Source organism: Rhamphochromis longiceps, linkage group LG5, assembly GCF_057381845.1.
Source record: "Rhamphochromis longiceps isolate RC_006_pf linkage group LG5, R_longiceps_female_GT1.1, whole genome shotgun sequence".
Classification (NCBI taxonomy): Eukaryota; Metazoa; Chordata; class Actinopteri; order Cichliformes; family Cichlidae; genus Rhamphochromis; species Rhamphochromis longiceps.
Window position 1 is genome coordinate 17,123,406 of NC_140561.1, and position 14,063 is coordinate 17,137,468.

The window sequence follows — 14,063 nt, forward strand, 5'->3', positions numbered from 1 at the left end:
AAGTAAACATAACAACATCCGGTCTGGGCTCCAAGCTGGAGAATGACTACTGCGCATGCTCTAGTTTACAGCTGTTCACAGCACTCAATTTTCTTCAGTCTGCTTTAATTTTAGATTTTTTCTTTATTATCACAAGTGGCAAAATTAGATCTCGCAGCTATTTTTTTTGTTGTTCTTTTTTGTGTTGTTTTATATTACTGTAATCATTGTGTTTTATCCGTTTTTGGCAAAAAAAAAACTGCAACATTGAGTTGTGGTGTTTGTCTATTTGCTTATGCTCATTTTTAAGAATAAAAATTAAATGAAATCTTTGTCAATATAAACCTATCTTTTCGCCATTTTAAAACCTCTATTTTGGGGGGCGGAGGTTCACTTCCGTTTCCCCTGCGTCACGAAGACCCGTAAGTGACACTACTTGGAGGTAGACAGTGATTGCATTGATACCTTGTGTGCGGATCTCTGAACGGTGAATGACAGAGGCTGCTTATTGTAACCCAGACTGACCCAGTGAAAAGACCAAGTTTCCATCCTTCCTTCCAATATGAGCTGTCTTTCTGCGTTTGCATACCGCGCAGTGAGCTTACAAAGTGCGCAGATGGTCTGGTCTCGGTAGCTAACGCTAGCTCTGCAAAGCTGCTATCAGTGGTCCGCTCCAGCTGTACCGTTCACACCACAGGCACACGCTTTCATTTGCTAAGGTAACTAACAAATTCTCTTCAATTCAGTTCATAACTGGTTACTTCATAACTGGTTACTGCATTTGTGTGTGTGTGTGTGTGTGTGTGTGTGTGTGTGTGTGTGTGTGTGTGTACTGTTAAGCTACTAAGCTTAGAAACCAGTTGGTGCTGCAGAATCATGGGTGAGTGAAAGAGCTGAGGTTACTTTGCTAAAGCATCTACGTGAAAACAGAAAGACGCAAAAGCTCTTTGCTCATTCCCCTTTAACTATACTTGTTCATATTTATGTTTGACAGTTATAATTCGTGATGATAAAGCTGATATATTTTGCCTCTTTTGTTTTTTCACCCCAGAGTCCGCATCATGAATCTGTTTCGTCTGGTGTGCCGCCACAAGACAGCGCTGGTCATTGGCACAGTTTGCAGCTTTGCTGTAGTTCTGGTCTTCTTAGCAAAATGCACATCAGAAACCCTAAAACAGGGTCACCCCGATCCTCCTGGCAGAGCCCCCCAAGCCATCGGTTTTCAGTCCCGCCCAGCGCAACAGAATCCTCCCTCCGCATCCAAAGACTTGTCAGCATTTCTCGTGGTCCTCATCACAACAGGACCGAAGTACACGGAGCGACGTAGTATTATCCGCAGCACCTGGCTTGCCAAGCGGGACTCTGATGTTCTGGCCATGTTTGTAGTAGGAACACAGGGCCTTTCCAGTGAGGACCTTCAGAATCTTAACACGGAGCAAGGGCGGCACAAGGACTTACTCTTACTGCCCGACCTGCGAGACTCTTACGAGAACCTGACCCTCAAACTGCTGCACATGTACACCTGGCTGGACCAGAACGTGGAGTTCACGTTTGTCCTGAAAGCAGATGACGACACATTCGCTCGCTTGGACCTCCTCAAAGAGGAGCTGAAGGGGAAGGAGCCCAACCGGTTGTACTGGGGCTTCTTCTCGGGCAGAGGCCGGGTGAAATCAGCGGGGAAGTGGCGCGAAAGCTCGTGGGAGCTGTGCGATTACTACCTCCCCTACGCGCTGGGCGGCGGCTACGTGCTCTCGGCTGATCTGGTGCATTATGTGCGTCTTAATGCAAGATACTTCAAGACGTGGCAGAGCGAGGACGTGTCGTTGGGTGCGTGGCTGGCACCGGTAGACATCCGGCGGACACATGACCCACGCTTTGACACAGAGTACAAATCACGTGGCTGCAACAACAAATACCTGGTGACGCATAAGCAGAGCTTGGAGGACATGTTGGAAAAACATCAGACTCTGCAGCGCGATGGCAAGCTCTGCAAGGAGGAAGTCAAGCTGCGTCTGTCCTACGTGTATGACTGGAGTGTGCCACCCTCACAGTGCTGCCAAAGAAAGGATGGGATCCCGTAATCATTGTTTTCTAAAAGGCTGAAGTTCGCTTTATATCTATAGTCATGTCGTCAAAGTCAGTAATGTTATCGGATTTTTCCTTTCCACCAAGTCTCCATTGTTAGACCGTTTAAAGTCACCTAACTGATACAAGACACACAAATTGTAGCATTTGTGAAAACACAAAAAGGGTGCAATTCACTGTTTTTTGATTTTATTTTTGTTTGCTCATGTTAAAGCAGCTTTAGGAGCTCTAAACCTACAATTAGTTTCATTTCCCTTTTGTGTGGGTTTGACATGTTATAGCTGTGGTTGTGAGGGTTTGGATGGAGAAAAAGCCATGAACGAAGAGATTCACATTTTCACAAATCAAAAGCTGTGTTTCAAACACTCTTTTGGGGGCTCCACACATTAATACTCACTTTTATGTGGTTATAGAGCTAAAATCACCCATTTAAATCAGAGCGACAGCTTGAAGTACGATGTCGGGTATCAGTTTTACGGCTTGGCGTGAACCGTCAAGAGATATTGCTCCTCGAGTATTTTAACAGAAGCCATCTTCAATCCTGCTTCGTTGTTGAGCCCCTTCGGTTTTACTGTAAGTGCTTAACCTTATCACCTTCTGCCTACTTCTTTTCAGTGTCTGTATGTTCTCTTAACCTGTTGGACCTTTTTCTACATATATGAGATATGCTTTAAAGTTATTACAGTATAGTAGCTAGTACAAGAAAAACCCAGACAGGAGATCGTTACCCTTCTGTTGATTCTGTTGATGTCTACCTTTTTTCTTTTATTTTATTCTGCGGCAAACATGACACACTGGTATTGAGTTTGGACGGGCTTGCAGTGGGTGTGGTCGCTGCTCATGGATACAGTTTGTATTTAAAATATGTTTGAGAAAATTTGCAAAAGTCGTAGATTGACTTTTTGTTTACGATCGATGGCGCTCAAGGTTTTGCGTGTCTCAGAGAAAATGGGCGAACATGTGGGATTCGGCAGGACTTCTTTTTTTTCCTCATGTTGGAACCTGTTTGAGAATTCCGTTATGGTACTTACATTTCTGATAGAGCACTAAAGTCCAGGCGTGGATATTTTACTGTACAGAGGCATAAATCTGAATGTTTTGTTTGCAACACAACACGGATGCGGGAGTCGACTACCGGCTGGCACTGAGTCACTTTTTTTAAGCATGAAGACTTGTTTTAATTTCTCTCAATCGTTATTTATCCGTTGTCTGTTTTCTCTGATGTTAGCCTCCCGAACGGAAACCCACCTTTGTGATGTCAGTGGCTGTTTCCCAAAACTTGTGAAATCTGTACAGCAGCTTTGATCAAAGGGGTAAGATACATTGGAGCGCTTAAAAATGAAGACTGCTGCACAAAGGGCAACATTTAAGCTCTTTTTTTTTTTTTTTTTTTTTTTTTTTTTTTTTTATGACTGCTGTTACATTGTTGTGAATAATGACTCTTTCTCAGTGTTGTCAGTAGCAGATTTTAATTCAATGCAATTCAAGTGTTTGTCACTTTTTTTATATATATATATATAAATATGTAAATGGTCAGCTGCCCCTGGATGTTTTATTAAAAAAAGAAATAAATTATTCTTGTCATGTAAATCTTTTACATCAGTTGTTTAAAGGGGCACATTACAGCCAAATGCATTCATAATGGAGAACTCTACAAAAGGCCGGTCCTGCTAAGATTTAAGAATATAATGCTGCTTTATTAATACTGAAAAACTGATGTGCCAACACGCCACGGCCCTCTCTCTTGCTACTAAAGTTGATCTGTTGTTATAGAGACACGGGACCTCTGGGAAGGTCGTGTGGCAGCAGCATATAGGACACATGTCCAGGATGCTCAGTTAAATTGGGATCTGGGGATTTTGGAGCCTGGGGCAACATCTTGGGCTTTTTGTTGTCGTCCTTCAACTGGTCCTTAGAAGTTCTTATACTGTGGCGGGCCTCGTCATCTCGCCATCCTGCTGTGTCAGCGTGTGCCAAGCAAAGAGACTGTGTGCTCAGTCTGCAACAATGCAAAGTTCGGTGGTGGTATATGTCAGAGTAACCTGAGCCGCATGTAACCACATGAAGTCTGCCCAAGGTAAGCAAAAGGCTGCATTTGCATCATAACAAAAGGATCAATCTGGCTGTGGTCCTTTACCTGGCAGCAGTGGTTCTATTGGCTGAAATCTTTACCCATGGCATTCATTTTAAAAGATTTTTTTCCCCGCTCAAATGTAAAATGTAGCAAAATTGATTTTTTTTTTTTTTTTTCCCCCCACTGTGAAGCTTGGAGGAGCCTTTTTGCAACTCATAACTACTGTAGTTTATATGAGTCGGCACACTTGAACACTTCTGAAATACAAACAGTTCTCATTCAAGGATCGTGTTCCTTTCAATTTACAGTATCAACAAGAATCTGTCTGGACTTCACGTTAACGGTATGTGCAGATTTTCTCGAATCGTCACAGGGAAGGATTTGCGATGTGCTTCAGTGTTTGTCTCACACGAATAAATTCTGGCACATTCTTCAGACCTTCGCTCCTCCTCTTCTCCTCCAGCTCGTACTGCAAGACAGATATGTGTTGTTGGATGTCCTCTCTAACGATTCAATTTTAGTTGGCATGCAAATATTCAAAAAGTATACGCATTATTGTAGAATTCCCTGCATCTTTTTTTTTCTTTTTTTAAAAAATCTGAGTACTTACAAATTGCATTCTCTGCTGCCGTATACGTAGCTTCACCTCCAAGTCAGAGGGAGGGTGGAGAGCCAGCTCCTGGTTTTTCTTCTGTCTCTGTTTTTGTTCGAGGACACACAGCAGCTCTGGCTTTTTTCTTGGCAGTACACCTCTGAGGGCACAATAAAAAAAAAACTGATAGAAGACGTGTCTCTAGATTAAGACAAACAAGAAGACCATGACATTGAATTCCTGATGTGGTTCTTATGAGTAAGTGCAGAAAGGTTACCATTAATGCAACAAATCCTTTGTTTTGTGTAGGTATATACAGTAGATGGGTGTCTATAGTTAATAAAACTTTTATTTTCTTCTACCTGCTCCTTTTCACGCATGGTTGCAATGTTATATCAAGGGAAAGCATGGTTTGTGTGTATGAAAGGACAAAACTGTTGAAACTATTGAACCAAGTGTGAAATAAAGATATAAATGAAAGTTTAATAGAAATCTTGTTTAAGCACCACAAATGTCGTTGATTGTGTTACATTGATTATTTTGTTCTTTCTCAGACTTGAGAGCGAGAACACTCAGTGCTCAGTGCTGATCCCTCAGCAGGGGTCAAATGGGCATTTAACTTTTGACTTGATCCACATTAAACGCCACCTAAGCATACTGCTAATCCACGGCTGCCACAACTCCAGCCAGCGGGAAAAAGGTTAAATAAGAGGATTCTCCAACGGACAAATGTTTGAACACTAATAAAATACTGCAACTCAGAGTGTTTTTAGTAAAGGTACTATAACATGAAGAACAATTCAGTGCAGAACTCTCAAGTAGACAATGTGGAGTAACATTTGTGAACAGCGCCTGCTACCTGTGTCAGTGTTTTCTCACCGTCTGTGGCAGAATAGCAGCTCTTGATGGAGAGCTCTGTGTTGGTGGGAAGCCAGGACGGGATTTGGCAGCTTTCTGGGTTTAATGAGGTCACTGTCCTCCTGTTGTTGATTTTCAGTCACCTGGTGAGATGGGACCATCCAGCACTGACGTCTGCCTGATACACATGATAACAAGCCAGTGCAATTTATTCAGTGTACACAATACTACAGCCTATGTTTACAGCAAGATATTCATGAAGTAAACTAAAACTAGTTTCTATCACGTGAAGTGAAGCTCGTTTGTTTCTTTAGATTCACTCAAACTCCACGAGCTTCACTTTCATCAAACTTTAATCTTACCTCTTTTATTGTGGATGCCCATTTTATGTGGTACCTGAATGAAAACCAGGGGTAATTATGTGAATTATGAAGTACAACACAAACAAAACAAAATGTAAAAATGTGCATATGAGCATATTTAAACATTTGATAAAATAAAGTCAGACTGGTTATTAAATATTCTTAAATCACCAAAAAGGTAAATAGATTTCTCTAGTGTGAATCAATTGAAGCCTAAATTTAGGATGATTATTATTATGCAATCTAAACTGTAAAATCTAGTTGCGTGACACCTTTTTTAGCTAAGAATGCAAAAGCTCGACACCCTTCCTGTTAAAGGGAAAACAACCCCCCCAAAAACTCTTAAATACATATAAATTGTATAATATGGCATTTAAATATAAACATAATTGATAGATTCACTATTTAATTTCAAACACGTAAATAAATAAAAAAATTAAAAGAAAAAAACATTATGATGCCATGACTAACTTTATATATCACAAAATTTACATGATCAAAAAGGAGTAGGATGAAGTTCACACTTCTTTGATCCTACGCCGCTTAACTGTAGAATAATTTACAAACCAGTGTTCATCAGGCAGCAGACATGTATAACTGATAAATAATAAATTTTAATTTCAAACCCTGAACCTGAACTCGAGTTCGATTCAGTTGGATTCAATTTTCTTCACACAGGGCCGACTGACAACAACAGTCGCCTCCAGGCACTTTCTATTGTAAAGTAATGACCCTACAAAGATGTTGCCAAATTTAAATGATCACGTTTAGCTACATGAACTATGCAGCTGCCAAATGAATTATGAAGAAGTAAAGAAGTAACTGGTTAGTATTGATGCTTGCTTCTGCCAAATAAAGAAACATAATTTTCCATCCATTAGTGAAAATCTTAACTATCTAAATTTTTTGAGTTAGGTTTCTCAAAATTTAAGTAAGTCGATTTAATAAATTGAAATTTTGTGACTCCTAACTCAAAATAAGAAAAACTAATAGATATAATTATTTTATATCTCTATATATTTTATTTTATTTATTTATTTGGCAGAAATATGCTTCCATACACCAGGGTGGTAACTCACATGCACTTACTTTTGATAGATATCTTTATCTATAATCCAAATAATTAATTCAGTTGTTCCTTATATGGTTTTCCATTTAATAAGAACTCACTAATCAAAAGCGATCAATGAAACCGCCTTACCTGGGTGGTCAGGTGGAGAAGCATTGATGAACAGATGCAAAGGAGAGACTGCTGAGCTGTGTTCCTCAGAGACGAATGCACCGGAGGAGGAGGACGGCTTTGTTTTTGAGAGCGGGGTGCCCCGTGCTCTGCAGCCGGAGCGCAGATGATCAAACAGGTGCCACGCTATCAAATCTCATTAACTGTCTTATGACTCTTTGTTTCCTTCAGGGGAGAAACTTCTGTTGTCTCAGAGCAGCAGCATATGCAGGGATTAGGGCAATTCATTATAGCAATAATGAAAAAACACTGCCAGCAAAATAAAGATGGCTTTTTGTGTCTTTTGCTCTGTTATTACACACAGTGATGGGAATATTCAACGCTCACATTAAATTGTTAAACCTATGAGTCTATAATGCATTTTTCTTTGTTGTTAAGGTGCATACTTTTACCCTACCCTCATTAAATATATTATTAAATATATAAGCATAAGACATTTAATTAAAGTAAAAAACAGGCTAATCTAAGACTGACACAATGAGCCAGTGAGTGTAGAAATGTAGGGATTACCCATCTGTGCAACACAAGTGTGTTTTTATAGGTGTCTATATGTTGTCACCGTGACAACATTTCTGTCTTTTCCATGTCTAGGATATTCAAACATCACCGAGTCTGGACTCATGGTTTTCTCATCAGTAAAGCCACACATTATGTGCTTCAGAGGCTGACTTGCACCTCTAATTCTCAACTAAGAATGTTTTTTAATGTTTTGTGTTATGTATTTTACATATATACATAATTTTTTATTTTTGTTCAGGTTTTCACATCATGTGTTAAGCACTGTGATGCCACTCTGCCTAAATCTGACTGAAGCTTTCTTGTAATTGATTTATTTGACGGGGGCAAATGATGTCAGCTCACTGTAGTGTGGGTGGAAGCTCACTTTAATCCTCATCCTTCCCTCTGCTGCTGCATAAGGTGCGTCCAGATTTACAGCTGCAGCAAAGTCAGCCTTTTTCTCCAGCTTGTTCATTGTGCCTCGACATTCCACCCATATTATTTCCCTACGGGGAGCAGTGTGCTGGCCACAAGAAACAACCAATAAAAACCTGCCTTGTGCTGTATTGATTGTTTTTTTACTGGTGCATTTTTCTAATGCTATAATAATTTATTACCTCTCTGTAGAAGCACAAGGTTAGAGCTTATCATGTTTACAAATATCTCTCAGCTTTGTTGCCTTGGTTGTGCTGCATTAAGAAGAGTTTATGAGAAAGTTTGTAGAATATTATTTAAGTGATTTTATCCCTACATCAAAGAACTAGAGAGGTACTCGGTAAGCACATGAAATTTTAATATTAGACAAAGGTCACCCAAGTAAATACAAAATACAGGACCCAAACTCTCACCAGGCCACAGAATATTTTTCTAGAGTCTTGGGGATCCTCAAGACCTTTGTTCTTACATGGTTGATATTTTTGCACAGTGTCGTTCTTACTGTTGAATCATGAACTCTGACCTTGAATCATGAACCCTGTAGTTCTTCAATGTTGTTCTGGATTATTTTATGACTTTCTGCACAAGGTGTTGATGTGATGTGGTCTTGGAGTAATTTTAATAGACCAGCCACATTTCATATTGCAACACAGCTCTCAGCATGGTTTGGTGGAGTTTCAAAGCCTTAGAAATTGATTGTCCAGATTGACTGTCAATGACTTTGTTTTCAAAGTCCTTGAAAGTTTCATCTTTTCTTGAGATCAGGGCATGATGTGAATCTGTTTAACTGATTTATTGATTCAGCAGGTTTGCCAATAATCAGGCCTGTGTGTGGCTTGTGAAACTGAACTCACCTTTCCAAAACATATGGGTAATCACAGTTAATTCACAATTTAACAATGGTGAGCAATTACTTTTTCACATAGGGTCAGCTTTGGATAGGGGTTTTCCCTTAAAAAATGAAATCATAATTTAAAAGCTCAATTTGAAAGTAGTTGCAGCGTTGTAGATGTTTCTCTTTGCATTACAGATATCAATCAAGAAATTCAATTGGGGATATCTAAATCTAATTTTAAGAAGTCGAACTTGATGGGTGAGTGAAATTGTAATTTTTCATTTCGTATTTTGAAAAATATAAATCCGATTTCCACAAGTAAAAACTTCTAGTTACATCCTAATTGATTACAAGTTTAAAGGGGCGTTTAAAACTGTAAATTTGAGCTCTTAATCAAATATGCCAGTAGGTGGCACTAACGCTAACTGAACAGCAACAGTGTGAAGCGTAGAAGAAGATTTTAAGTCAGGGAAACGGAAATGTCAGCCGAGTGACTGCATAATATCTCTACTTTAAAATTTAGGATGGAATGCTAGTTTAGAGGAACAAACCGTCATATAACATCGTCAAAGAGAAAGCTGCGAATATGACAAATGGTAGGTTTTCCGTGTTTTCCAACTCGCTAGAACTTGTCGACAACAAGCGGGACATGAAGTTAAGCGACTTCTTGGAATTGAGGCTAGTTGAGGCTAGGCTAGTTGTAGACGTGGCCCTGGGCAGCACTGCCACTCTGTTAGCACCAAAACAAACTCGTCACATATTACAGTGCTATAGTACTTGTCTTTCTATTAAATAACAGTACTGTCACAAAGCCTGCTGTGTTTAGTATGAACCTCTTCCTAGCTTCTATTTTTTTGTAAGGTTACACGTATCTATGCTATCAGGCTTTGACTTGTGTGTGGCTGTGGCTAATGCTACAAAAAAAATTCAGGATAGCCAGGTAGACAACAAGCAGCAACAGCACAGTTTGGTCAAAGGAAAAACATTCACTGTTAGGCAAAATATACATGTATGCTTCACCACTGGCATAAATATTTGTCTCAATGGTAACTACAGAGAGGAAATCAGACGGTGACATCCATAGTTTTGTTTTGCATACTATATTAATATGACGCTTGGAGTTAGTGGTTGATCAATGTCAATATTTGCTTCCTTATAAAGCAAACCTCTTTGGAGGCTGTGCTGCATTTAAGAGTGTATTTGGTTGTATCTGAACAGAAGTGAGTGATTGTTACTCTGTGCTCTTAGATTCTCTAATATAATAAGTGCATGCAATGCCACTTTTCCCTTTCCATAGTTTATTCATTCGATGGCATCCTTGTCTTCGGGCTGCTTTTTATCTGCACTTGTGCATACCTCAAAAAGGTGCCTCGCCTCAACAACTGGCTGCTGTCAGAGAAAAAAGGAGTGTGGGGTGTGTTCTACAAAGGTAAGTATGATGTAGTATGATTCAGACACAGTGACTTCCCCCTTTTCTTTTTTATATGCTTAATATTAGCAGCCTGCTGCTTTCTTTTTTGTCTTGCACTCTTGTACATATATTATTTAAATTAAACAATGACAACACGCAAGGTTGGTTGATAATAAATAGATCACAAATACTGGTCCCTCTTTCTCAGAACTCCTCATCTTCTTACTATAATGATCATAGTGTATGTATGCATGTCCTCCTAGTAGCATCAATCAATCTGGATGAAATATACTACATAAACTGTCTAGGGTTACAGGATTATTAATATTTATATAGGTTTTGGGATTTATTTAACTCTTAAATCCTTCCAAATTATTGATTAAACTACATATTACGTATTACACTGCATATTAAAAATTATATGTAGTGGCTGATCTCAAAACAAATGGCAACATTACATCTTTGTTACAATGTATGATGTTGTTTGTATATGCATTTTTGTTAAACTAGTTTTAGTGGTGTGGCACATTGGAATATTGTCATACATATCTGTTAATAAGTATATCTCAAAGAATTACATTAATAGTGCATGCAATTGATTACTTTGTCTTATACAATGAATGTGTAGCTTATAAAGAACAACAATGAAAAATGTGTTTTTATTACTTATATGTTTGATATTAATGTACAGCCATTTTTGCCTTCTCACTATATACAGAGATATAATGGAGATTTAAAAAAAAAAGAATAATAACAAATTCGTACATGAACACACAAGCGCTGCAAATAGGACAAAAACTGCCTGTAGTTTAGGGTTTTGTTAGTAAAGGTAATAACAGTTCAGCTGTTTGGCATTTACAGTTTTATTATGTCATTATAAACAAAGGGAAATAAATGCAAGGCCAGCTTTATTGTACTATTTGACTGGAAGAACTTTTCCAGTTTGATGTAATACCTTCATTTCTCATGCACTTATATTGTCAGATTAAGCAAAAATGACTGAATTTCCAGATAATGTAGTATGTCACAATATCCACTGATATTTCAGCTCAAGATCTGACTTTATGTCTGATGCTTTCTTGTTGTTTTAACTCATCTTATCTCGTTCTCAGCTGCAGTAATTGGGACAAGGCTTCACATCGCTGTGGCAGTATCTTGCCTGGCCATGGCCTTCTACATTGTCTTCTTAAAATGATGGTGAGGCTAGATGGGAAAGGACAAACTTTTCAGAGAGGGGATGGACTCATCTCTGCGGTCACGTTTTAATCCTTGTTGTTGGGACACCTTTTGGATTCTATGACTGATGAACCCCCGCTGGACCTTTGGACCCATGTGAAAGTGAAGTCAGTGCTGCCCCCTTCTGATGACTGGGTACACAGCTTCTACCTTAATATTATGTATGCACTACAGATGTGAAGTACTCCACAGTTATTTCAGTGGAGGGAGAGTGCTGGGTCACATGGTAACATTCTGTTGTTGGGTAGTACTGTCTGACGTCTCCATCCACCCCACGTAATAATTAATACTGAAGGATGCAGAAGATTGAAGGGCTGTGTGTGCATTATACCTTACACCTGTATACAACTTAAAAATAGCCTACCTGTGTATATTTGGAAATAAACATAACGCTAGTTATTTGCTAGAGGTTACATGTGATCAAAGTGAAAATGATCAACTCTGCTCATGCCCAGCAACTCTTTTTTTGTTTTTGTTTGTTTGTTTCTTCTGTCAGTGGTGGAGGGAAAGATAAAAGCTAATATATAAAAATGTCCATGTGTACACTTTTATTTACTTTTTTGGATCTCCCATGTTAACATTTTTTAGGTTAGAAAAATACAGATTTTAAATAAGTGTATGTTGTATATACTTTGTTATCAAAATGTATACTGGAAAACATGTTTTAAATGTCACACATTAGACTGTAATTAAAATTCTGTCAAAACTCTGGAGAAACGAGTAGTACCTGCAACAGATGAGGCATATCTCAAAATTTTGCAAAAATGTGTTTGCCGTGTCTTGCTTGAAGACTTACAAGCAATGCCAAATAGGGATGGTGCTTCTCATGCCATTTTAAATGTATACTGCTGTTACGACTTCATTTCTGTCACATTATTTCTATTCTCAAAAGAAGAGATTGTTTTGGGAGGGAATGCAATGCAATTTTAAGTAAAATGTTGATCATACAATTTCTATGTATTGTTGTCTTTAAAAAAAGTTTATCTGCACGGATTAGCCACTTTATTAAATATGCCTGTTCAAATGTTAAATGTACATATCTAGTTGGCCAATCTCATGGCAACAGTTTAATGCATTGAAGCATGTCAAGGTGAACTGCTGAAGTTCAAACCCGCCATCCGAGTGAGAAGAAGTAGCATGGTATATGTTGCCAAATGGGTTGGTCTGAGTATTTCATAAACTTCTGATCTGCTAGGATTTTCCTCATGTTTCAGACTATTCTCTCTAAACGGTCTAAAGAATAACCAGTGAGTGGCAGTTCTCTGGGTGAACATGAATTGTTGATACCAGAGGTCAGAGGAGAATTACCAGACTGGACTGAGCTGGTGGCTAGTCAACAATAACTCAAAAAGCTACTCATTACAACCAACAGAAGATAATACATGGAGCCTTGAAGCAGATGAGCTACAGCACCAGAACACCACACCAGATGTTATAAGTTTGGCAATATAAGATTGGAAAGATGGCGCCTAGTATGAGGAATCATAGTTCCTGCTGCATTATTCAGATGGTACGGTCAGAATTTGATTTTAAAAATATAAGCAAAGATCCATCCTGCCTTGGACTTGTATTCCAGGCTGCTGGTGTTGTAATGTGGTGGGGTATATTTTCTTGGTTCACTTTGGGCTCCTTAATACCAAATGAGCATTGTTTAAACACTGTAGCCTACCTGTGTATTTCTGCTGATGATGTCCATATCCTTATGACCAGTGTATCCACCTTCTGATGACTGCTTCCATGTCACAAAGCTCAAATCATTTTCTTGAACGTGACAATTACTGTACTCAAATGGCCTCTTCCAAAACCTTGCTGAATCTGTACAACTGCAAATTAAACTAGTTCTGAAGAGAACAGGGGGTCCAGCCCAATACTATTAGGTTTTACCTAATAAAGTGACCAGTGAGTGTATTAAGTATATTCACCCCTGTCCTTGTGTTTTTTTTTCTTTTTGTTTTCCATTGTGATACAACTGTAGTTTACATCAGCTTTGCACATCTTGCAACCTACCTGAGTTTTGCCCTGACAACATTTGCATTTTTGACTCTGTTTTCTGTCACTCCTGTGGAGTAGCACGGTTCTTTTTAAAAATCTCTGTCGTCATATTTGGGATCTGAAGTCATTTCTCATGAGGTAAAGTGACTTTCCCCCCCTCAATATAGCAGTGTTTTTGCTGGTTTCATTTTTACCCACCAACGTCTGCTGCAGAAACCCCCCAGCAAAATCCCCCCAGCAGCATTGATGCCTTCAGCATGTGTCATGAGGGATAACTGTGTGCTGAGGCTAGTGTAAAAAGTTTGCACCGAGTTTGTAGATCATTCTGGTTCTGTAAGACCACTAACCCCCAGCTCAGCACCTAGTGAACCTTGTACCTCTTTACACGTGTCACATGCCTTTCAGTGTCTTTTGCCACCAATGCCCTCTCTGTGAACATTCTCTGTTATTAAAGGCAACCTTCAGC

The 14,063-nt window shown here is 39.0% G+C and overlaps 3 protein-coding genes across 3 annotated transcripts; 2 read left to right on the top strand and 1 right to left on the bottom strand.

Moving 5' to 3' along the window:
• Positions 1-398: 398 nt before the first annotated feature.
• On the top strand, positions 399-3,669 carry b3galt6 (UDP-Gal:betaGal beta 1,3-galactosyltransferase polypeptide 6). Its single transcript, XM_085406183.1, has 2 exons — positions 399-698; positions 1,031-3,669. Exon 2 carries the CDS (start codon positions 1,041-1,043, stop codon positions 2,058-2,060), a length of 1,020 nt encoding a protein of 339 aa, XP_085262309.1. The 5' UTR covers positions 399-698; positions 1,031-1,040; the 3' UTR covers positions 2,061-3,669.
• A 284-nt stretch (positions 3,670-3,953) lies between these two features.
• LOC146669540 (protein FAM107B) lies at positions 3,954-7,175 on the bottom strand. Its single transcript, XM_085406184.1, has 5 exons — positions 7,152-7,175; positions 5,951-5,984; positions 5,610-5,766; positions 4,749-4,890; positions 3,954-4,607 (listed from the first exon to the last, which is right to left on the bottom strand). Exons 1-5 carry the CDS (start codon positions 7,173-7,175, stop codon positions 4,506-4,508), a joined length of 459 nt encoding a protein of 152 aa, XP_085262310.1. The 3' UTR covers positions 3,954-4,505.
• Positions 7,176-9,397: 2,222 nt separating this feature from the next.
• tmem167b (transmembrane protein 167B) lies at positions 9,398-12,322 on the top strand. The gene is made up of 3 exons (XM_085406188.1): positions 9,398-9,554; positions 10,256-10,387; positions 11,482-12,322. The coding sequence occupies exons 1-3, from the start codon at positions 9,545-9,547 to the stop codon at positions 11,562-11,564; spliced, it is 225 nt and encodes a 74-aa protein (XP_085262314.1). The 5' UTR covers positions 9,398-9,544; the 3' UTR covers positions 11,565-12,322.
• The last annotated feature ends 1,741 nt before the right edge of the window (positions 12,323-14,063 follow it).

What these genes read in the sequence shown, in the direction of transcription:
- LOC146669540 (XM_085406184.1), bottom strand. Translation starts at nt 7,175, where the DNA reads ATGCTTCTCCACCTGACCACCCAG. An exon ending in GGGCATCCACAATAAAAGAG is followed by an intron (nt 5,767 to 5,950) that starts GTAAGATTAAAG and finishes CATGTGTATCAG; the next exon opens with GCAGACGTCAGTGCTGGATG. An exon ending in CTGCTATTCTGCCACAGACG is followed by an intron (nt 4,891 to 5,609) that starts GTGAGAAAACAC and finishes TTGTGCCCTCAG; the next exon opens with AGGTGTACTGCCAAGAAAAA.
- tmem167b (XM_085406188.1), top strand. An exon ending in GTGGGGTGTGTTCTACAAAG is followed by an intron (nt 10,388 to 11,481) that starts GTAAGTATGATG and finishes TCTCGTTCTCAG; the next exon opens with CTGCAGTAATTGGGACAAGG.
- b3galt6 (XM_085406183.1), top strand. Translation starts at nt 1,041, where the DNA reads ATGAATCTGTTTCGTCTGGTGTGCCGCCACAAGACAGCGCTGGTCATT.